Source organism: Acipenser ruthenus, chromosome 27 (assembly GCF_902713425.1).
Source record: "Acipenser ruthenus chromosome 27, fAciRut3.2 maternal haplotype, whole genome shotgun sequence".
Taxonomy (NCBI): domain Eukaryota; kingdom Metazoa; phylum Chordata; class Actinopteri; order Acipenseriformes; family Acipenseridae; genus Acipenser; species Acipenser ruthenus.
Genome location: NC_081215.1, coordinates 2,994,923 through 3,019,843, shown reverse-complemented (window position 1 = coordinate 3,019,843; position 24,921 = coordinate 2,994,923). Strand labels below are relative to the sequence as shown.

At 40.3% G+C, this 24,921-nt stretch overlaps 1 protein-coding gene across 5 annotated transcripts in view; it reads right to left on the bottom strand.

Moving 5' to 3' along the window:
* Nucleotides 1-5,654: 5,654 nt before the first annotated feature.
* LOC117425050 (peroxisomal membrane protein PEX14-like) overlaps nucleotides 5,655-24,921 on the bottom strand; it is a 62,943-nt gene continuing 43,676 nt past the window's right edge. For 2 of the 5 annotated variants that reach the window (XM_034054292.3, XM_059002018.1), the window contains exons 6-9: nucleotides 22,981-23,083; nucleotides 16,540-16,637; nucleotides 10,572-10,666; nucleotides 5,655-8,757 (exon numbers count right to left, since the gene is read on the bottom strand). In XM_034054292.3, coding sequence (XP_033910183.2) covers nucleotides 8,307-8,757; nucleotides 10,572-10,666; nucleotides 16,540-16,637; nucleotides 22,981-23,083 — 747 coding nt within the window. In that variant the 3' untranslated portion in view covers nucleotides 5,655-8,306. The remainder of the gene's footprint in view (nucleotides 8,758-10,571; nucleotides 10,667-16,539; nucleotides 16,638-22,980; nucleotides 23,084-24,921) is intronic. The other 3 variants (XM_034054294.3, XM_034054295.3, XM_034054293.3) reach the window with 3 other exon arrangements.

Genomic DNA, 24,921 nt, shown 5'->3' with positions numbered 1-24,921 from the left:
AAACTTTGTCGAAACCGAAATGAATAAAATGTGAAATACATAAAAAAAAAAAAAACATAACATACCCTTGCCTCACTAAGGTTAAAATTGAATCACAACAATTTGTTTTTTCTTTGCAATAGATATTCACCACAATATCTGTTGCAACAAAGTACTATCCCAGCTCAGTACAATTCAAGATAACATGACAAAGAGGGGTGAGGCACATTATTAAATATCCAGTTTGGTGCTTCTCCCCTCTGTTCTGTATGAAAAAGGACAATTAAGACAGGTGGGAGGAGGCAGGTTGCTACCCACCCGCATTATACTGTAGATGGTAATCACAGTCACCCTCATTTGAAAGCATGTAATTTAAGATGGAATACACCAGCAATGTGACATTTGCATCATGTTTGTTGTATCGTCCCTCTAGCTGGAAAGCCTCTGCAGCAGCTATTAATAGCAGGTGTGTACCAGTGACTGTGGTTTTCTGTTACAAAAGGAATTTCTGAAGTCAAGTTCTGGATCCTAGTAGGGACTGCATGCCTTTAAGAGAGGTGCAAGAATAATTGGGTTGTATTTCTAACAGACAACAGTGGCTTGTCAAGGTCATTTTGAGTGGGGCCCATGAAAAGAAAAAATAACATCCATAAATTAGGCTTAGCAGAGGTATTCCTTAAATCCATCTACTTTAAAACATGCTTAGGGAGATGATGCTGTCAATACCACACAATATGTCCTGACCGATTTACTCCTAGACCAAATACAACAATGCTAGCCATTAGTAGTCAACTACCTCTCAAGAACCTGGGTTCATCATTACAGATGAGTGCAATGGTTCTAGTTAGCTTTTGAAAGAGTGTGAGTCACAGCTCACACGATCTCCTATTGTCTGCTTTAATACTATAAATTGTGAATGTATGTATTTAAAAAGGCAAACCAGACTGAATCCACAGCAAAAACAATGCAGCAGACAGTATCAATAAAGCATCTGTCACCTTTACAGCAGAACCTCAGAATCACATTAATAAAGGGGAGGCACAAAAGGCCTTTGCAAAAGGCCAATTTGTCTAATTTGCAAATGTGAAAGAGCTCCACACCTGTTGCCCAGGTAGTGCCTCCAGTGGTTTGCACTCAGCAAGCTGACAATGAAGCAGAGGAAACCTCCATCCTTCTCACGCTAGCCGGCCAACAATGAGGCAGTACCAACAGGGGTATTTTTTTTTTATTCCTGCATTTTTTACAGTAAACCATCTTTCTGGCACAGTGGGAGTAAAAGGAGGGGTTGAATCCTGCTTCGGGACAACCTGGGCTTAGTTCATCCCTCCAGCATGGGTTCCCATGCCGTTGCAGGTGCAGACGGGATGCAAAAACCTCGCTCCCATCTGTTCGATGGATATTAAAAGAGATGCCATGGCACGTCTCACAGATTGGCATCCTAGCTGGGATTACATGTGGAAGCTGAACAACAGCAGTTAAGATTTACCAAAACAGATGATGCCTCTGCAAAACCAGCGCGACTCGGACAGATCTCGGATTGTAAGATTAATTCAAACACCCAGTCTAGTACAAAACCAGTTAGCTTGTGCCCCCAACGCCAGAATGTGTCACATCGCTGTGACAAGCAGCACATTTGTTGAATTTAAAATGTGAAAAGCTGCCAGGAGAACTTTAAGAGACTCTGTGATTTGAATGGAGGGAATATGATGCTCGCTGATTGTTGAGGGGTTATTTAGCAAGTGATGACAAAGGCATTTTCTGCAGAACTCCAGCACTTGTATTAAATACATGCATGAGCAGTCACAGTTGCGGTCTTGCGTGATCTTTTGTTGTGGAGAGACTACTGTCGTTTTGTGCTGACTCTCACCCTTTTCAATTGAAATTGTACAGTGCACCACCATATTATGCAACTACAGTTGCCAGAACCTGCATGTGGTATGAAACAAAACACTTTACTTAACTAACATCTGTAGAGTGGGTCGTTCTGGGTGTTCTATCAATTTCTGATCCATAAGGAAAGCGTTGCTGATTATAATTTAAGTGACCGAATGTATTGATTAAACCTGCTTATATATATATATATATATATATATATCCATCCCAGATGACTTGATTCTTATAAGCGGTTGAATCTTAAAAGCGGACCAATATGATTACAATTGGCAAAAGCGTGCCTCTGCGCATCAGCAGTTTAAATCACTTGTAAGCAACTTGTTCTATGATCACGATTATGTTTACTCAAGGCTGCAGAATCCCATTTTACTACTGTATACTTGAGAAGCGATCGTCTCGTGAGGGTGCCTAGTTTAACTGCGTTGTGGTATTACATGTAATGACCTTTGAATTAAAATGACACTACAGTACAGTATTTTACTGTCAGGACTACCACTGCATTTAAGCATCTGTGGCTTGCATTTTTCGGTTGCGATGCAAATCTCAGTTTTTCACTCAGCGGAGATGCAATCCCACTCCCTCTACATGCATATCACACAATAACAGTGCTGTACTCCATATGTATTCAATTAATGTGTATTCACTTTATTAAAACACATTTTCACTAGCAGAACACATAAAACACCTATACAATGCAGTCGCTCCCATCTGTTCGATGGATATTAAAAGAGATGCCATGGCATTTTTATGTACATACATACATACATACATACGTACATACGTACATACATACATACACACACATATATATCCCCTTTGGCCACAGCTTGCTAACTGATCCACATGCTAATCCTAACACTGTGAGATTCATTGATGAACTCCTACAAGCTGCTTGCATCAGAGCTCAGTGGCCAATTGGATTGTTGCATAAACAGAGGACACACAGTAGGTCAACACAGCCATGGATCGTTCAGTTAAAGCTGGCTGGGCACTGTACAAGAAGGTGGTGCACATAAGCCAGCATTCTGGGCTTTTAAACTAGAAATAATTCCGCTTGTCCAAATACTGTAGAGGTGAGAGGCAGGCTAGCAATTGTAAGGTTTTGAATTCTACAGAACAGCTTTTCTTTCCCCTCCCATCTCGTTAGAATACTTATCTAAAATTTTTTATTTTTACGATACTACAAGAGAGCTGCCATATTGGATATGCAGATCTCAGCCAAGCTTCCACAAAGGTTTCCTGCTTGACATTCCTCGCAGAGACAACTTTTACTCTTCAAGTGCCAAATGGCCGTCATACAACTTGTAAAAATCCACTTCCCTTGAGTCCACATTAATAAGCTCAATGTGCTCCCAGTCTGGTGTCATTGGGAAGTGATTTTAAGGTTTTCTTTGGAGTGGCTTCAAGTTGTTCACTTAACAGTGCAAGAGGAAGAAAAAGCTGATGTTACTGAGCTACTGGGTCCAGAGAGCTCTAGTAAGCTGGTATCTGAGGAGACGGGGCTCCGAGTAGATGGTTCAAACGCTCGGGAAGGACATAATTGTGTGAAGCAGCATGAAAATCGTTGCAAGATGGTCTTTAACCCTTTGGTTCCGCCTTATCTTGGCGCCGTATGTTGACACATGATGTTGGGAAATCATTTTGGAACCTCATGGGACTTCTAGGTCCTAGTCTGTCCCAGTATATGTACAAAATCTTTTTTTGTCCTGTTCTCAAGTATACTCAATAAAAAGGACTTCCTTTTTGAATTATATAACTTAAATTTCACATTCAGCGGGACAAAAATAATTCAGGACTGAAAGGGTTAAAAAAGGGTCAAGGCTTGAAATGCTTCTTACAGCTCATAAGCATAACAACTTGCTTTCAAATCGCCTGGACATTCTTCTGTACACAGTTCAGACTATTTTCCCTTTTGACTGGAGTCCAATTAACCTGCCACCACACTCTAGAGTCCATCACTGTGCAAGAGGTATTTGGAGCCCACCTGAAACAAGAAACTAATTTTGCCACACATAGGACATTTAGGCTGTATCAGATAGTAATTCTGTACGTGCTAAACAGGGAGTGAATCTACAGTGCTGTGGCAGAAAAAACAGGCTTCACCCTATTCAAAATGAAAGTATGGAAAACAAAAACAAAATAAACAGATGCATAAATAAATAAACTTGCAGGAAATAAATGTTTTTTTCAGAATTTAATTGCTTTGACATAAAAGGAATAGAAGGTAATAAAAATACAGAGGCACATTAAAAGGCGACTTTGATGTTTTTTCTGCTGTTTTCAGTGCGTGGTTTTATTTCCTTTTGCTATTCGGGCTGCAGCGAATACCTGTGAAAGCAACGCGGACGAGGGGGGGTGTAAAACTGATCTACCACAGATGAAATGGGCTGGGTATGTGCAGAACACGTCCACCATCTCGGCTCAGGTATGAAGTATTTCGAAAGCTGTTTCCGTGCGAGTGGAAAAGGACGTCAAGCACAGCGTAATCTCAATAAACAAAATACGGGTGATGCAATGCGGACAATAGATAGTTGTTTTTGTACAATTACAGTAATAAAAACACAAATCTAGTTGCACAAGTTTGATGGCAAATCTCTTGACTTTTTGCACAGCAGAACAAACTGATGAAATTGCTTTTTTTTTTTTTTTTTGTTAATAAAACGCCGTCCTTGGCTTTCTGAGACCACAGGAATAGGTATCTTTTCAGGGTTCTCATGTATATACAAATTACAGCCTGAATGCAATACTTCTTGGCCTTTGAGATGCAAAACGTATTGAATGTGAGGGGGTTTATTGCACCTTGTTAAGGGACCCTCCACCACATTTACATTTTAAAATCAACTTACCAACAATATCACTGCGGTCAACAGTCAGCTGGCTCATGTTTTTCATTGGAATGATATGCGACACAACCAGAGAAACATGGATGGTCCATTAATCTACAGAGACACACTGCCTCCTATCCCTCAGGGTGTTAATTTCTTAAGAACAATAGGGGCTCTGGATAAAATCTATACATTCTTCTATCAAGGTGTCTCCACTTACCAATCAGATTGATGAGGTTACAACTTTAAAATAATCTGAACACTGTTTGTCGTTTATAAACCCGAACCATACCTTAATGCTGGGTCCTCCATTAATACACTGACAGACCATCCAGGCTCTACCCATGATCCTCTTTACACAGGGCCTGGCTATGCTCATCTTCTTTACAGCAGCAGCAACTACAGCCTTAAGAGCAATAGAAAGTCAAGAATTTGAATCAGGAGTCCTAAAAACAAAAAAAGAAAAAAGTCTAAATCCTATTAAAGTGGGCTTTATGATGGTGATTGTTCATCCCAGAGGTCCTTGAACGATATAAAAGTGCATTAATAACAGCCTCCCCAACAGTATAAATCTCAGGTAGGCTTGAGCTCATGGGAAACGCTAATAGATTACCAAGGCAGTTATGGACTTAACTCTTAGCAGGTTTGATGATTTTTATTTTTATGTATTATTGTGGAATGCATCAATAATTACTTTATACAGATTAAATAATCATATGCATATATAATTGCATTCAAAATCACACTTTGCATTGAGAAATGTCCCTGTATGAACACAGTTTGATAAAACACTTTATGAATATGGCCCATCCCAAATAGTACAAATCTAACTATACCCATTTACAAATCCAATTTAAACTGATTACATTTCTCAGCATGGTACTTGAAGCCATATGTTGTTTTTTTTCCCCCATGTTTACCTTAACACAAAACAGTCTGCACGCCATATGTTTAATATATTGTGTTAAACCAGATTTATTACAATTATATACATTTTTTTTTTATATATATATCAGAAGTTTATACAGAGTCACAATACCAGCTGACAGTATTTGTTTTCAGTAATGAACCGTACAGTAAGACACAGAAATTGTACATTTAATATCCCCAACATGCAGTGCTTTTAACAGGTAACAAATTTAGCTTAAATTTGAAATGGCTTGGACAGAGGATACTGGTCGGTTTGCTGCACTGAAACCTCTCACTCCCTGTGAAGCTACAACAGTTGTTTTCCGAAGGTCAGACAACAAAACCGGCCTTCTCCTGACAAGGGCACTAGAAGAACTGAGACAAGGTTTCCCCTACTCCTTATTTACTCTACTTGCAATGAAGTAAACCCAAGCAGGTCTTCATCTGACATACTGATCAGCCACTCCCATTATTCAACACCCTGGCATCAAGTTTTTACTTTTAAGATATTTAAAAAAAAAATAAGACAGGACTTCATATTCAGATACTGGGTGTTGCAGCCAATAAGAATCACGAAATAGCTCATTTTGTCACCCCATTCCCTGTCTCGCCATTCAAATGGATACTGATGGTGATATAACAACAGATGTGATTGGCTCAAACACCAGGATCACCGTGGAAACCGTAGAAATAAAGCAGCAATATCAAACGTTTTTAGGCCTAACAATTGATCTCAGAGATGGAGGTTAGGACCGGTGACTGCAAAGATGACAGTAGGCAATTGTTTGCATTAGTAGTGACTAATATGACCATGGGGGCAAGAATCAGACTTTAAAATACCGTAATATATTTTTTACAGCACACATCTGTATATAATGAATATAATGTGCACCACACATTTTTTGTAGCATTCACTTAATAAATTATTTTTATAAAATGCATGTGTGAAAGGTATGTTATTGAATTCTATAAATGTGTTCTTACTGTAATCTGTATAACACACAACAGAATAATAAATGCTGTGAAAAGGTGTGCGTGTTATATACGGAACATTACAACAAAGTATCTCTGTATAGGAATTGGGGGTAATCTATAGGCTTTGGTTTGTAGTTCAGGGGAACTCCTCACAATCTAATAGGTATCGAATAATATAAGTCTGGAAAAGTAGTTCCTAAAGTTTGAAGTCCATCTTTTAAAAACAAACATCTTGCCTTAGGAAGCAGTGCATTGTAATAACATCCTTGTTAAACTGACCTATATAACAGGGATTAAAAGGAAACACAAACACCACGTGAAATGTTCATAAACTGCCATTTCCTGTCATAGTGTGTTTTATCATGTCAGGAGAGAAAAGGTGAGCTGCACACATGGTTCACTGAACTACTGGCTGAGCGACTTCGTTCATTTCTGGGATATATTCAAACGAGTCGTCTTTCCCCTCCTCCCCTTTTCACAGTATTACTGATCAACCTTCACGCATTAAAAGAAAGTGTCATGTTTCTAAATTGCTCAATGGGTCGACTGAGCATAAAAGAGACGTGCTTCCCAAAGCATTTCACAGGTGAGCTTACAAACAAATGCGATTTGCCTTCCAGGGCTGAAGCCCTGGTGGTGCTGAAATTCAAAGCAAATTATTTAGTGAAACTCCAGTTTTACCAGAAAGTACTTTTGTTTTTGTTTTTTTTTGGGCGGGGGGGGGGGGGGGGGGGTCTTTAAAAGTACACAATAGAGGAACGGATACTTGTTAGACCAAACCTCTTGAGGTCAAACTGAATAAATGAGTAATTTCATTAGTTCAAGTATTCATACAATATTCAGTTGGTTAGGTTTTTCCCCTCCAGCCCCTGCTTTATATGCAAGCAATACTTATTTTGCTCCAGAGCGCCCCCTATTGCTTGGACATGGGTAGCCACAAGGTTTCAGCTTCAGACCCATGAAAAACGTTTCAGTTTATGCGAAATTCTCGTAATTCTCCCAGACAGTACTGTATGCCACTGCTGCCTACAAACTAGAAAATCAGGTTGAGAGGGACAGGATCAGATGGGAACTAGCACTGAGCCAAAGCTGTGCACTAGCTAAACCTGCACTCCCCTTATTTATTCTTTTCCCACATGACTAATTCAGAAAGGCGACATCCCTAAAAGATACATGAAAACACGAAAGTGCAACGGGTGAACATGATAAGTCTTTGGTGTGCAGAATTGCAGATCGTAGCCCATTAGAAGAAAATCAAACAGCCTTCAGAACTCAGTGCTACTCTAACACACTTATTATACTGAAAAAAGCAGCCGCCAGGTGAACAGCAAAAATCTAGCTGTTGCAGGTATTGTCTAATGAGTTTCTCACACTGTCCCCGATTGCTATCACAGTGGGGAAACAAAATAAAGACATCAACGGTTGACAGAACTCTGATTGGTTTAAGCAGGTAATCCTGCGAGTTTAGAAAGTCCACACAATACTTACTGTTCCAGCCATGCACTATTGTTGCACCAACACTGCGAATGAATGTAACGTACGCCACACAGAAGTATAGGGCGCCACAGTTCTACGTTCTGTTGCCACACTTGTTTTGGACAATCAAGATTTTGACGTATTAGATTATACAGTAAATTAATATAATCGTGGGTATATCAGTGGAGTAAAGGAATAAAAACAAAGGAAGGAGGAAAAAAAATCAATCTAAAAAGGTGTGCGTATAAGCTAGTCAACCTCGTTCTCATTGCTGGCTCCTTCCGGGCGCCTAAGTTTGTCCACCTGTTCGTTTATCTGTCCGTCTCCCCCCCGGCGGTCTTCCGTCTGCACAGAAAGACAATCCTCATCGATGTGGCTCACATCGTCGTCCTCCTCTTCTTCCTCCTCCTCCTCCTCCTTCTTCTCCTCCTCCCCCTGCACCTCCATCCTCACCTGGTCCTTGAGATCCAGGCCCGTGTCCACACCCACGTCGCTGTCCACACCCAGGACACTCCCCTTCAACCTCTCAGGGCTGTGGTTCTCCTTGATGGGGGAGGAGGAAGCGGATTCGTTGCTGACGGGAGAGATGTCGCTGCTGCTGTTATGGTTGAGTGAAGGCGAGCTGGTCAGTGTGGCTGGCTTGACAGGAATCTGCCAGGAGGGGATCTTAGGAGCTGAAGGGGATGAAGGAAACTGTCTTCTGAGGGGAAAATAAAAAACACAATGTAAAAGGTAAATAGGACATTGTGTAGCAGTTTGAGATATTCTAGAGACTTTTTATATGAAAAAACTGGACTAGAACTAATTCCATCAAAGTGATCCAATGTACAAACATTATTCTTCATTAGAATTCTTTATTGAAAGATACCCAAAAATGAGTGACACAAATCACAAAAAAAACGTAACGGTAACAAAATGCTGAATGGATCTCATTTTAAAACCTGGCTCTGCGGGTCTTCTCCTCATTCTAAATACGTTCTTTAAAATTAAACTTCTGGAAAGCTCTGCATTCCAAGCAGCAGCTTGTTCTATTAATTCTGGCGCCTTCACTTTCCTATGCATTTCAAAATCTATTGGTAAGGCAGCCTGATCGGTACTCCAGATACTTGGGAACAGCACATTGGCTTAAACTTCCAAAAGTTCCCAAAGTTATCCTGCGAGGCTTTAGAAATCGGCTGTGGTTTGGCTGTGGAAATTTCAAATCTCATCTGCATCTCTTTGCACAAACAAGATGACACACACATTATTCATTGTCACCTTAAACATAATCAAGAAATTTAATTTGCCGACTTTGTTGGCTCTTGCATTACAAAACTACACACTTCCATTATTCCATGTTTTAAAAGCACTTAGCCACGCTCCAAAGCAACAATAAATTCTTCCTAATTGACAATACCCCCTCTTGGGAGTAAGGGGAAAGTTCTTTACTTCGTTTACTTCTGTGGCAACGGCAAGGCACTATCTTTATGGACGAAGGTCTGGAAATACATTCAAATGCTGTCACTATATTTTTTCAATGTAAACCACAAGCAAGATCCTTTCTCCACAGTGAGAGCCACTGAGTCAAAAGTGTTGAGAGCTCCTTGCATGGACCTTCCAACAATGATGGGCTCTCGAGATGTTTTCCTCAAGTTATATATGTGAGCTGCCTCTAGTGACCTGGAGGACTGCCAGATTCACACTGCTGAGCCAGGTGTTTGCAGTTACAACACAGGCCACCGGAAAACCACTCCAGTCCATCACACTTAAAAAACTGCATATTCATTTCCAGCATCCGAGATTTTGCAAGTGCACCCTTTTCAGACATCCTGAGAAAACTAGAACTGGGTAATCAATGGTAATTACTTAAATCGGATACAGAATAAATGAGGTCACAAATCGACTTGATGCTTTATTGCTATTCATGTTGTATATTTCCACTACATCTTTAATGCAAGGTATAGATTTAAGAAAGCTAATCTCTTGACTTTTTATGCTGCCTGGGCACTTAATGGTTTACAATCTGAAGAGACAGATGAACAGGAATGCATGTATTTAAAACATTAAGAGAACCAGTATGACGGGCAAAGGATGTTACGTTCAATAACCACACACACTAGCCTCTGGATTAGTTTTAAGCAAAAGTGGCAACAAATATATATATATATATTTATTTTAGATAAACATGTAAAAACAAGCAAATATTTAACAGTGGCATATGAAAGCTTTAATCTTGATATTTTAAAATGTAAATGACCGTTTAAAACTTAATTTGCATTATGAATACAGAATCCGGTGCATATTTATGATAATTCAACAGTATAAATTAAACATTTTCGCAGTGCGAAAGAATCGGATGGATTTCACAGGTTTCCCCATAGAGGTATAAACACACATGCTATAGCTTTATCTACCTAATGTAGAGTGATTCATGTTGGTACTGGCAGAGAACCATATATATATATTTTTTTTTTTTTCATGAATGAACAAAATCAAGGACTTGATTGAATGCAGAAGTTACCACGTTGTTCGCACCTGCTTAGGAGAAGTCCTTTCAAAGAGACAATCTCAGCTTTCAGCTCGTTTATACTCTGGGACTCCAGCATTCGATTTGCCGCGGAAGACGTCTGCTGAGGGAAAAAAAACAAAAACAAAAAGAAAACCCAGGAGGAGTGGTGGTATCAGATCATCCAGGTTTTGTAAACAATCTTTACTGCTGGGCTGTGTACAAGGACAGGGTTCACCTGCATACTGGGCTGGGGAGCTGCATATTGGGGAAGCCTTAGACAATAGCTGCCCACACTGAATCATTTCCTGGTCATTTAGTTTTAATAAAGCCATTCATTTTGAACCCCCCCCCCCTGAAAAAAAATAAAACGATACCAGTATTTGTTTAATAAATACACTAATGTAATGACACAGTAAACAGTAATGTATTTTATAAATACTGCACAGCACAGGAAAGAAAGAAGCGGTCTCTTTTACCTCATGTTTGTTTGGGTACAAGACCTTCCAAAATGTTAACGGCCATGAAATCAGACAATTTTTACATCATTTTCCATATTGCCGACTGATGATTTGAAAAAAGTATTTGATAAGACACGTTGAGGATACAATGGCAGCATTCATTAGTGATCCACATGTCACTGGATTGTATTAAACCAGGGAGTTATCACACACTCTTTGGCAAAAGATGAATTGCTTGGGGGTAGAACTTACCGACTGAACTAGCTTCTGTGTATTTGAATAGCAATCTACTCCTCTCTTTCCTTTAAAATAAATAACAGTGCCAGCATGGAGGAGTCGGGTAGCCAAACAACGATTTAGCTTAAAGGTAAATGTTACAAATTAGTTAGTTCCCTAAAATACAAATGTTGTTCACATTTCCTTTTAGTCTAAAGCCCCAACGTGTGCTGAAAGGCTAACTTAAGCACAGCAGGCAAAAAAAAGTTCAAAGGCCATTTGTCATAACGTAAGCCATGTTTCAATAAGGAGCTAAGCATTTGTTTCCCTGGTCCAGCAGGATCGGATTGGATCACTTGGGATGCAAACTGATTTTCCATATGCACCTTTAAATCAGCGATTTCAAAACTACTGTTGGGTCACGCCTACATCCACAAACAAGTGGTGTGAGGGACAGGATAGAATCCCTTTGAAATCGATCAACACAACAACAACAAAAAAAAAACTTCCTAATTTAACTGGAAGCTTAGAAATGTGTATCCCATTAAGAGAGGGAATGCTCTGGAGGCTTGTAAACCTGTATTGAAACCTGAGAATGAAAGGCGTGGAAGGCAGGAGGCAGAAGGTATGGATTAAGCCCTGCGAAACCATTAATAAAAAGGCTCGGCACTCGAGTTAGTTAGTTAAGAAACTTATAGTATGGCGTGTGATCATTTGACCTCCTTTGTAGCCACTTAACGTTTAATTAAATCTTTAAGGAAATGAATTGATGCAGATCAGACTCAATTACAAACTTGGAGAGCGGGTTCATCCATAACTGCTCTATTAGTATGCTCAGCCCACCTGACAAAGCTCAGCTACATCAGATGGAAGGTAACTATAGCTTAAGCCACACACAACCATGTTTAATATAAACTTCACCTCATTATAGCTGCCTTAATCCCCTGTTCCCCAAAGGCATCAATATAATAAGGCTGGAATACACCTCACTAATTTTACCTTTAAAAATAATAATGATGATGATGAATTACTTTGAAAGCAAAGTCTGGGGCTCGCGTAGTAAAATAAATAAAATTACAAACTTACTGCTGGGAAAAGCCCTTCATTTACTGATTTTCATTTAAAAAGCAGACTTAACTACCAATATGCCAGAAGGGTTTTGGCATGAACTATAAACTGCTAAAAGGTCTGTGTTACGAACTGCAAACCTGCTAATGTGGCTGTTAAAAAGCAGGGGGGGGGGGAGGATATGATCAAACTTTTTCTTTTCAGTTTTAAAAGCCTCATTAGACTGCGGAACAAGTGTGTTGGATAACGGCAAAGCATCTGTTTGCCGCAGGACTGCGGTTCTTCAGGGATCAGCGCAATCCCACTGCCAGCAAGTCAGATAACGCAGAGTCGACCCCTTTTATAATACCTGAGACAAACGCCAGGAAAGAGCTTAAAGCCAGGATCATACACCAACATTTCTTGCAACGAACAGCTGCTTTCTTTTATTAAAAAAAAAAAAAAAAAAAAAAAACAACACACAACTTTGCAAACACCTTTTGACACTACTATGCAACTGCATTTCGAAATGACTCATCAAAAAAAAGAGCACTGTTTATTTATAGAGTAGTATTTTCAATTTTACTCTATAATAAGACAATTTTGTCTGTCCATCTGCAATCCATGTGACTGAGTTGTCACGCAAGACCACAAAGCCCAAGATACTTGGCTGACCTTTGCATTAAAACAGGCAACTGGTAACCTAAGGAATTTCAAAAGCAACAAACTGTGTTTCTGTAATGGGCAACTTCAGCATCCTACGTAGCTTGGTTACAGTCAGTCTGTTGCTGTCAACCACATCCACTTAAATACAGTAACTTCGATAGTATAGGCTTAACCTTGCAGCAAAGACTACCTCCTGCAAAAAAACAATGCTGGTTTGGCTGTACACTGTTTGCAAGCAATTTTTTTATTTATTTTTCTTAATGCATGAACCTACCCCATTGCTTACCAAACAGACAGCTGTTACATACACCCATTAGACTGTTGTTTATTAGTAAGGGCCATTGATTTATCCAGTTCCCAAGGGCTAGCACCCAAAAATGAAGACAGGGCACTCCACTTAGTCTGCACCACCCTGTCACCAAACCCACCTACGATGGAGGTTTTGTCTTCAGCTGGCCAGTACTTGGAATACTTGCATTCCAGTGGAGCACATGGGAGTGCAAATGTAGGAAAATGATCAAGGACCAAAAGAAGTTTTAATCCCACACAAAAACTGTCTCCGCTCTGCAAATGAATTGCAGACGCACAAACACAAACAAATACTGCAGTGTGAAATACTCAGCTGCTATAAATAAAAGAGAAACACTAAATAATGGCAATGTGAATGTTTTTTAACAAAGTGAGAAGAAAAAACAAAGGGGCGGGTAAGACAGCAAACTATTCCATTCAAGGTGCGTGAAGCCCCTGAAATGTCTGCACATCTTCCAGACTACAGGCAGCAATTACAGGATTTAGACATAAAGAAGGATTGCTGGAGCCTTTCTGAAGAAATCTCCTTGATAAGCGTATAATTCACACCACCACATGCATAACATGGCCATGAAAAACCAGACCCCTGCCTTTACTTCTGAAGTTAAAACTAAACTGCCTGGGACCCCCATTCACTCATCCAATAAAGACACAAGAGTGTGGTCCGAGTCATGTGATCAGGAGCGCGCGGGTTTAAACCCTGGTTGCGCAGAGTTGCCGATCTTGGCAGGGGGCCTTTAGGGAGTTCTGCATTGGCTATATAGGCAGGAAAAACGTGTCCGGGATTGGTTTGGCTCATAGCTCCACAGCGACCCCTATTGGTGAGGCACCAGAAACTGAGAACACCCGCTGATCGTCAGTCCTACTGCGAGTTACACTGGTGAAGCGACATTCAAACTGGGCATTACAAAATGATAGAGAAAACAGGGGAAAATAAAAGTTAACAAAATAAAACAGAATAATACATTCGTCTACACTCAATGTTGTGTCCACACCTGGAGAAAAAGCCTCCAAAAAATATCCTCAAAAACTGGGAAGCCCAAGTTAAGCAGTTGAAAGAGACAATACAAGATATTTATTTAGAAACGTCAGTTCCAATATGTTTTGGGTTAAATAAGCATTTCCGTGTTAAAAGGTTTAACTGCCAAAAGTAGAACGTTTTGTAATGCAGGGAGAAACCCAAAAGCCAGCTTGAAAAACCGCCAACTGAAAATGAGAAGCAGCTTGAACAGCCTAGCATGTGTTCTCAATCACATGCTAAGGACCCTAAAAACATTTTTCTAATTTCCCATATGGCTTGACACCACATGGATCCACATCCCCAAAGAAAATTTAAGATCAACACTGTGGCCCATAAAGTGGAGTTCATGGTTTGTTTAAATGGGTGTTTTGATATTAAATATACTTTTTTCATACGCTGCATGCTTCCAACAAGACACTCACCGCAAACTTAAATTTATGTGTGTATGTTTATATCTAGCTTTTTTTTTTTTTTTCTCTCATCGTCTTTATATTTTTGTTCCACCCTGGGATTGTGCATCCCTGTCAGATATATTAAATATATGAGTCATGTTAAAGTACACAATGCTTCAGAATATAGGAAATGATTCAGAGTAATGGGTTAGGATTGACCATCTGGGTTGAATTTGAACTCTCTCTTGTCAAGAGCTGCCTTAGCACAGAATACAAAGCTATCTTCTTCCTACCGGTCATTTTTTAATACATCTAATTGCACTTGCATGTTGCTTTTTTTTTTTAACCCCAACACACTATCACTTTAGTCAGGTACACACATGGTTGTATTTTTTCTCTTCTTAAACAGATGGATACTCATGTTTTCCTGTATCCCCATATGCCTTACTCAAACACCCATTTGCTTAACAAGCCAAGGACATTAAACTCTGACTGAATCTGGTTTCAAAGCTTTTTTTTTTGTGGCCATTTAGCTAAAAATGTATAATGGCATCACTGAGGCAAAGGCTGAGCGAATGATTTCCGTTGTTATTTCCACCCTCCATTCCAATTACTCACACCTTCGAAAATGACACCTGCCTCAAAATCCACTCGCACATGTAAGCTCTTGATGGCTCCCAGCTTTCAGTGAAGGTGCTCCCAATTAGGGTGCGGATTCATTGTGTATCGAACAATCCCCCCACGTTCTTTACTTAATATATTGTGTCATCATAGAGGCGTGTATCGTATCGTGATATACAGCTACAAGCAGGTCATACATTCATTTTTATTTCGTCTTTTAACAAAATAATTTGATCTGATTCCTCCCCATACAACATAAACCATCAGGACCATAACATGTATTGAATATGCATCGTATTGGGGCATTAGTGTACACCCCTACTCTTACAAGGAAGGGAATCCAGCATCTACTAGTCCATAAGATCACAGCACTTGTCTCAACGGCTAGGACAGGGACACTCACTCGTGAAGTGAAGGGGAACTATACAGCTTTCATGTTAGATTTTCGAAATGTCACATTTTCCAATTCGTTAAGTATATGGAAAACTACAAGGCGGTGTGTAATTCACTATGTTAACGTTCCATTATTCAGCAGGTTTCATACGACTTTATGAAGCAAAATTTGTCCACAGCTGTAGGAATACTCAAAAGAAAGTTTTGTTGCTGCGCAGGGTTTAAAAAAAAAAAATTAGTTATCAAGTTCTCCCAGAAATGGGGTTCCCTTTGTGCCCGAGCGAACCCCAGCAGGCTTCGTCTTCCCACTGAAGGAGTTTATGAGAGGGTCTCCTGAGATGCGGGCGTCTCCAGAGTTCTCAGACTCCGCCTGCAGGGCTAGAAGCTTTGAGCAGCTTTGTTTGCACAAACATACCGCACATGAACCTAATCACTTCAACATTTTGATGAGCCTACAGCATTCATTTAGATGTCATTGAAAAAAATGTAAATTATTGTTTTAAACTTCAATTTTTTTTTTTTGTTAAATATATATTTGTAATTCTTTCAAGGTCAATCATCCACAAGGGAAAATAAAGACAAGACAAAAACATGTGAAGATTCTCTGCTTGTGCTGGAGTTAATATTTGCAGCCCTAAAGCTGAGGGAACATGAAGCCGCCTTTTTCAGGTGGCTTGAAACCTGGTTCCAGTAGACCGAGTTTGAGGCTGCTGTATCAAACCCCTCCAAGTCTCCCCTGGTTTGCTATTCAGTGGCCTGAAACCCAGTCTCCAGAAACCAATTTTCAAGCCACAAATGGCTTAGTGTTCCCTCAGCTTTAGAACAGAGCATGTACTTTGCTGAATTGCGAACTTTCAGAACTGCAGGTTACCTCTGAAGTAGCCAGCTCCTGTGACAGCTCCTGTATTCTCTGCTGCTGCTGAACCAGAAGCTCCTGAACCGAGGCCAGAGTCGTCTGCAACTGCGTCACTGCGGTAAGACAAACAGAAAGCCATGAGGAAAGAACAAAAACGACAAGTTGAAATGTTTACAATTCTTCAATGTAGGATTTTAAAAGGGTTTTACATATGATAAAAGAAAAAGGTAACACCTTTTATTATTATTTTTGTTTCGATACCAACGCTTAAATGGTCATGCTGTAGATGCTTATTTGGCTCACAGACTGCACTGGTAACATACGGGTTTGGGAATATGGGAAGCACGTGTCCTTTGAAGGAATATACTATTACTACTTGCATACAAGTTTTGTTCTAAGTTTCAACTAGTTTTCACGGTTTATGAAAGGCGATTTAAAAAAAAAAAAAAGAAAATGCAACTGTACACACAGACTAAAATAGAAAAAAATCATGAAATACAACGTGTTGATTTTCTAATATGTGCATCAAAAGAACCATCTAACTGTACAAAGACACATTGCAACCAGAGAGAACAGTACTGGGGCAGCATCGGTCAATCCTCTTTACATGACAAGAATGGGGATTTAGGGATACCTGTAGATTAAGGCAGCGGTCCCTCAAGCCTTTTCTCTGGTGCCCTGCTCTTTTGCTTTCTTGTCACTCTCCTACAATCATGGGATGTATATTCACAATCTATAATTGTCACTGCTCTAAAAAACAAAATCTCACCTGACCTGAAGGACATGAGTTGACATCAGTAAAATTGATACGTTTGTGGTAGAAAAACAGAAGAACAGTACTTTGTGTTGCTTGAGTGAAAAAAAAAAATGCAATAGTTCTCTCCCACCAAAACTTTGTACAGCCCTTCTTCAATCCTGGACAGAAGTTTAACGCATTCTGTGTAACGGCCCTGTATTTGGAAAGGGGGTTCCGTTAGGTCCTGTTTACCTGTTTAGATAACTTACAGAAATAACTACTGCTGTTAACAAGAAACATCCAGCTATGTGGTCTAACCATAAGCTTTACTCGGTGTCAATCCTTTTATCTAAAACGTCACTTTAACAAGAAGCACAACACATTTGGCTGGCGCACCTTACTCTAAAAGTCCAAAACAGTTGTCTGTTGAGGTGAGGGTCACAAGTACCTGGGCTGTAATGAATATGCAGGCATTGCAGAAAAGAATGTACAAGTCACTCTCCCAACTAATACAGTACACAACTTCACATTAGTGTTTCTTCACCCACTCCTAAACAACTCAATAAGTTTCATTTTGCACTTTGCCCAGGTCTGGGGAATTACAAAACAATATAAATGGAATTTTTCTTTACACTAGACAAATAGATTCAGTTCTAATCTTGTGTCTGCCTGTATATTAAATAACTGTCTACACACTTCCATTAGCTGCCTAATCATCAGCCCTAACGCATCCGAAATCCTCCAAACAACCAACAAGCGAAATCCTTTCATACACGGGGAAAAACAGCCGAAATTCCCCTTTCTAATCCTAATAAACATTGTTCTGCTTCCATATACTTTGAGGCTTGAATTATAATAAGATTCGCTGAAGATATAGTTGATAAGGGAAAAATAAAAAAAAGTAATAAAATGAACAGCGCTGCTTCATCGTGCAATAAATGCAATGTATAATTTCAAATAACTATACAGACTGTAGTTAGCTCTTCTCTGGATCAAATAATGTTTCTTATTCCCCAATTAATGCAATAGGGTTCCACGCTGCTTATATTACAATAAAATCAATAAAACATCTGTAGAAAATCACCCTTGAAAACAGTGTTAAACAAGGTCTAATTTGTTTAAAATCAAGATGCAGCATCATCCGACTGTTAATGTTTTTAAAAATGCTGGCTGGCTGGTTTGCTGGCTAAAAGCTTTGTGTACCAAACACTATCCTTGAAATGCACTACTGGAATGAAAGGGTTTTTCTCAAACCTAAATCCAAGTTTCATTATCAAAGAGTCGTACTTCCGAATGTGCCTCAGATGGGTTCCGTTGGGAACAGCTGGTGAAGGAGGTCTATAATTTAGATAGCGTGCTTATGGGACAGTAACGTTGCTGTGCATGTCTGCCAGAGAGTGCTGGTGGCTCGGAAGTCAAAGCTCCTGCCAAATAGCCAGAAGGTCCCACAATGATGCTCAGTTATAAAGCAAAAAGGTGAATTCTTTGGTGCCATTTGCCATAGCCTTCCTATAGCTTAGCTTTGGAAATGAGATGTAAAATGTTAGTGGTTAAATAATACAGAACTGAATTGACCTGTTTTGTGCTTGATAGGGTTATGAGGGGGGTACAGATGATTTCAATTTAGAAATCAGGATATGATGTCTGGTATCCCCTTTTCAGCTCCAGGACATACGCACCTGCGTCAAATAAAAGAGCACTTGCAGTACCATGATGTGCCGGCGTACGTCAAGGTTGGCCGTCTATTCTAGGTTTTTTTGGGGGTTTTTTTTCCAATCTGATCTCTTTGTATACATGCCCGTCAGGAGGTGAGTGGTGTGGGTGACAAAGTGACTGTCCGTTTTAATTAATAATAATCACTGTATTGGTGTTATTATTTTGTGAAACATTTTTGTTTGGGACTGAAAACCCGCCGTTTTAACCCCATAACATTGCTGGTATAGCAGTATAACGGTGGGTTTTCAGTCCCAAACAAAAAGGTTTCACAAAATAACACAGTACAGTAATCCGCAAGTGCACCGGGTAGTGCACTGGTTGTAGTGTAGTGGTGCTCTGTTGGGCTGGGTTATAGTGCAGTGGTGCTCTGTTGGGCTGGGTTATAGTGCAGTGGTGCTCTGTTGTGCTGGGTTGTAGTGCAGTGGTTCTCTGTTGTGCTGGGTTGTAGTGCAGTGGTTCTCTGTTGTGCTGGGTTGTAGTACAGTGGTGCTCTGTTGGGATGGGTTGTAGCACAGTGGTGCTCTGTTGGGATGGGTTGTAGTGCAGTGGTGCTCTGTTGGGCTGGGTTGTAGTGCAGTGGTGCTCTGTTATGCTGGGTTGTAGTGCAGTGGTGCTCTGTTGGGCTGGGTTGTAGTGCAGTGGTGCTCTGTTGGGCTGGGTTATAGTGCAGTGGTGCTCTGTTGTGCTGGGTTGTAGTACAGTGGTGCTCTGTTGGGATGGGTTGTAGTACAGTGGTGCTCTGTTGGGATGGGTTGTAGTGCAGTGGTGCTCTGTTGGGCTGGGTTGTAGTGCAGTGGTGCTCTGTTATGCTGGGTTGTAGTACAGTGGTGCTCTGTTGGGATGGTTTGTAGTACAGTGGTGCTCTGTTGTGCTGGGTTGTAGGTGCAGTGGTGCTCTGTTGGGCTGGGTTGTAGTGCAGTGGTGCTCTGTTATGCTGGGTTGTAGTGCAGTGGTGCTCTGTTGGGATGGGTTGTAGTACAGTGGTGCTCTGTTGGGATGGGTTGTAGTGCAGTGGTTCTCTGTTGTGCTGGGTTGTAGTGCAGTGGTGCTCTGTTGTGCTGGGTTGTAGTACAGTGGTGCTCTGTTGGGATGGGTTGTAGCACAGTGGTGCTCTGTTGGGATGGGTTGTAGTGCAGTGGTGCTCTGTTGTGCTGGGTTGTAGTGCAGTGGTGCTCTGTTGTGCTGGGTTGTAGTACAGTGGTGCTCTGTTGGGCTGGGTTGTAGTGCAGTGGTGCTCTGTTGGGATGGGTTGTAGTGCAGTGGTGCTCTGTTGGGCTGGGTTGTAGTGCAGTGGTGCTCTGTTATGCTGGGTTGTAGTGCAGTGGTGCTCTGTTGGGCTGGGTTGTAGTGCAGTGGTGCTCTGTTGGGCTGGGTTATAGTGCAGTGGTGCTCTGTTGTGCTGGGTTGTAGTACAGTGGTGCTCTGTTGGGATGGGTTGTAGTACAGTGGTGCTCTGTTGTGCTGGGTTGTAGTGCAGTGGTGCTCTGTTGGGCTGGGTTGTAGTGCAGTGGTGCTCTGTTGTGCTGGGTTGTAGTGCAGTGGTGCTCTGTTGGGATGGGTTGTAGTACAGTGGTGCTCTGTTGGGATGGGTTGTAGTGCAGTGGTTCTCTGTTGTGCTGGGTTGTAGTGCAGTGGTGCTCTGTTGTGCTGGGTTGTAGTACAGTGGTGCTCTGTTGGGATGGGTTGTAGTACAGTGGTGCTCTGTTGGGATGGGTTGTAGTGCAGTGGTGCTCTGTTGTGCTGGGTTGTAGTGCAGTGGTGCTCTGTTGTGCTGGGTTGTAGTACAGTGGTGCTCTGTTGGGATGGGTTGTAGCACAGTGGTGCTCTGTTGGGATGGGTTGTAGTGCAGTGGTGCTCTGTTGGGCTGGGTTGTAGTGCAGTGGTGCTCTGTTATGCTGGGTTGTAGTGCAGTGGTGCTCTGTTGGGCTGGGTTGTAGTGCAGTGGTGCTCTGTTGGGCTGGGTTATAGTGCAGTGGTGCTCTGTTGTGCTGGGTTGTAGTACAGTGGTGCTCTGTTGGGATGGGTTGTAGTACAGTGGTGCTCTGTTGTGCTGGGTTGTAGTGCAGTGGTGCTCTGTTGGGCTGGGTTGTAGTGCAGTGGTGCTCTGTTATGCTGGGTTGTAGGTGCAGTGGTGCTCTGTTGTGCTCTTTTGTGCTGTGCAGTGCTAGTCGTGCTCCGTGGCTGCAGCTCCTGACTCGCTAGTCCTCTGCTACACAAATAAACGAAACAAAAACACAGTGCTCCGGCTGCGTCCCCTTTGTACTGAGATTTGCAGCTCAAATTCCTTCCTTCTGTCACAATGCCCTAAGGCAGTGTTAGTAATGTGATATGTGTTTTGAAGTCGGCAAAGGGAGATCGAAATCATCAGGTGACTTTATCCAATTGCGTTTCATGCAAAAATCCCTATCTATCTGTGAAGACATTGAGAAGAGTTGGAAATACCACTATCTAAAGTATATACATAGTATTTAATTTTATTTTACAAAAAAAAAAGTTTTGTACTCCTTTTATATATTGTTTGTGTAATTTTGTACATACTTTACATAAAAAATGTGAATATTTCTGTTATGTATATAAAATGTTTATTTCACACTGTATACATTTTGCTAACTATATATGTTTTTTTGTACTAACAAAAATATAATAAAAAAACAAATTACAATAATTTCAAAATCTGGTACCTGCAGAACACATTCCTTTTTGCATCTTTTATTGAAGAGGTTAAAAAGTCCATTTACTTTTACATTAAACTGGATTTTTGCATAGCAAACAGTACCACCTGATGGTTGAATGTGGTAATTGCTGTTTCTTTTTATGGGATGGATCAGAATGTTTCATACAGGATCACAGTTCTAGCCTTGATGTTCAAACCTGTGTGGGTGATGCGATAACCTGGATATACGTCTTCTGCCCTACAGCTGTGTACTTTATAGAGCAGTAAGAACTTACAGCACATGTCCAATAACACTGACGTGTAAGACAAAGCTTCTTTGTGTACACAAACTCACATTTTCATACTCGGGAAACAGGTTGCTATTTGGTTTTACGTGCGATTGTGGTTTTAGCTGAGACAAAAAAAAGGCACAAAATAAAAAGCCTTATCTTAAAATCTGAAAGATTACGATAAACAAAATAGAAATTTGTTTAAAAACAAAAACAAAAAAAACACTACCACTGCCAAAAAAACAACATTTCACGAGGAAGTTTTGTTGCATACCAGAGTCAACGGCAGTAAACACTTGTGCTCATGTGTTAATCAGATCGACATAGTTTTTCACACATTTATATCTCTCTCATGATCAACTAAAAAATAAAAATACCACCTCACCCCCTGAAGTTTTGTATTAGACTTTACACTTAAAGCAAAGTGTAGCTTTGGGGGTAAACTCCGAGGCTGGATTTCATCTTTTTATTATCTCTCTGAGAAGTACATGAACCAATGCAATCATCCAATCCATTTATTAATTTGTAACAGAAATGTAACAGCATCTGTATCAGCTCATAACACTGTTGAGAAATCACAGGGTAACAGGCTGTTCCATGCCCAACATCCCTCTTCATATAAAAGACCTCTAGTTGTTTTAACAGGTTACAAGGATACTTAATTGTAGCTTGCGAAAAGCTGATGTTTATACTTGACAGGCAGGCAGAAATGTCTTACCTGTCCGGATTTAGAAATGTACCCGTCACAGCTCAGTTAATCACCGGCTAGAGACGCATGCTTCATGGCAGAAATTAAAATGAACTTTCTAGCCATAAAAAAATAAATAAAAAAAATATATTGTCATTTCTCTCCCCTCATCCCTCATTAATATTCTGAGGTTAAGAGCTTTTCAGTAAAACGTAATTAATTGAGGCCGAGCCCGACAGTAAACAAGCAATTTCATATTAAACCGAAATGACGGGAGCGTCATTTGTAAAATGCAAGTAGATTTTCACGACAGATAAATGAAATGAAGGAAAATATGTTCAGGAGGAAAAGTGATGAAGATATTAATCTTCACCTGTCTGTGTCAGGGTGCCACTCATCTCCGAAATGTTGCTCTCGATCCTCTGCAGATGCTTCTTATCCTCCCTGCTGCCCATAATGAGAGGAAGGATGTATTTCTGCAATTAAAAAATACCAGACACTATTAGGATTCCACCCCAGAAAGGCATGTTTCATAGAAGACAATCTGCTGTGAACGAGCCTTAAATTTCCAACAATAACACCATTGCCCCATTTCTGCTAACTGTTTTCATTTTCCTTCCCCATTATCACTTGTTTTTTCCTGTACTTAATCCTTTATGTTAGTAGCTGTTTTTTTTTTCTTCTTTTAAATAAAATACATTTTCAGTGTTTAATTTATGTATTTGTGAAGTGCAGGTTTCATTCCGGTAAGTGACAATCGCTCAAATTCAATTACACCCCAGTCATTCATATTATTTCCCACTGAATCCATTATTGTAATAAAAGCTGATGATTCAGAATCTAAATCCACAATAACATTTATTTATTTTAAAGCGAGTCACTCCCTCTCTTTAGCTGAACCAGCTACCTTTGTAAGACGCTACTATAATATCACACTAAATATGTGTTGCTACATCTGTGTAATAGGATCAACCAGCTAGGAGAGTATTTCTACAACCTGACAGGATGTGCAACTGTGATTGATTCACAGCTCGTGACACTTTGATTGTTACCTGCCAATTAAAAAAAGCACCCCTTGTGGAACGATATAAAAAAAAATGTATACATAAAAGAAACCCAACATTTAACATTTGTTGATAATTAAGACTATTATCAAGTACTTCCAAGATCATGGTTAAAAAATGTCTTAAAGTTTACAAATTTCCACTGGCTTATGTTTAAAGATTCCTCCCACCCCCTGCCCTTTGTCTTGGACACCTTGTTAGTATTTGAGTAAGCAGCATTACATTATCATGCTAAACATACCAGATAATTATAGGACGTACAGTATGCGTTTCAGTAACTAAACTGAAAATAGCAGATTTTGAATAAAAATGGCAGACAATTTAACTAAAGAACGACTTTGTTAAACTGCCTATTTCTCACCCACCTCTGCTTTGTTTTTGACTGAAGGGCCTTCCGTTCAGATTCAAGCCTACCCTGCTTGTTTAGCTTCACCCAGGCCTAAGCGGACAGTCTAGCAACACTATGAGCAAGTGGGCAAGGTGGAACCATACACGTCCACCAGACCAACTCAAACTTATTAAACCACACTGTCTCCTAAATAAACCGTGTTCACTAATGTGAGCGCTAATCACCGGTCAGGGAGTTACTGAACTCGGGGTCGGTAGAGGGTGATCAGATGACACCACCCCTATGGATTTCTTACTATGAGGCCACAGTGTTTGGACACAGGGTCGCCAATGGGGGTGAACTAAAGCATTGCATTATGGATGCTGTGGAAAAATCCACCCCCGAGGCCCTCACATGTAGATTTGTGGCTGCAACTTTCTGTCACTACAGAGGTTTGCAAGTTGATGGCGGTCACATAGAAACAGCTTAAAGAAACAGCCTGCATGTAATGATATCAGCTGCTTTCTCAGATGTGTGTTACACACTGTACTGCATATACAGATACATAGGCTGCAGGCAAACGCTTCTCTATAAAAATAGGGAAATTAGGTTTTTAGAATTACAGTACTTTTAAAGGTCCTAGAACTGTGACTAGAAAAGAACTCCTTGACCAGCTAAAGTAATACCTGTTCACTGGACACATGTGCATTCGATATAAACAGCTCTCTGAAAACATCAATGGAAACCTATAAAAGATTTAAATCTTGCATTGCTTTTTTTTTTTTTTATTTGTTTGTAAGTTTTTCTTCTTGGAAGGAAGAGCATGTGAATCCTAGTTATTAACATGATCTTTTTCCCCCCCAAAGGAAGTAAAAAAAAAAATAAAAAAAAAACACATTACAGCTTGAGTTTAGAGTTACAT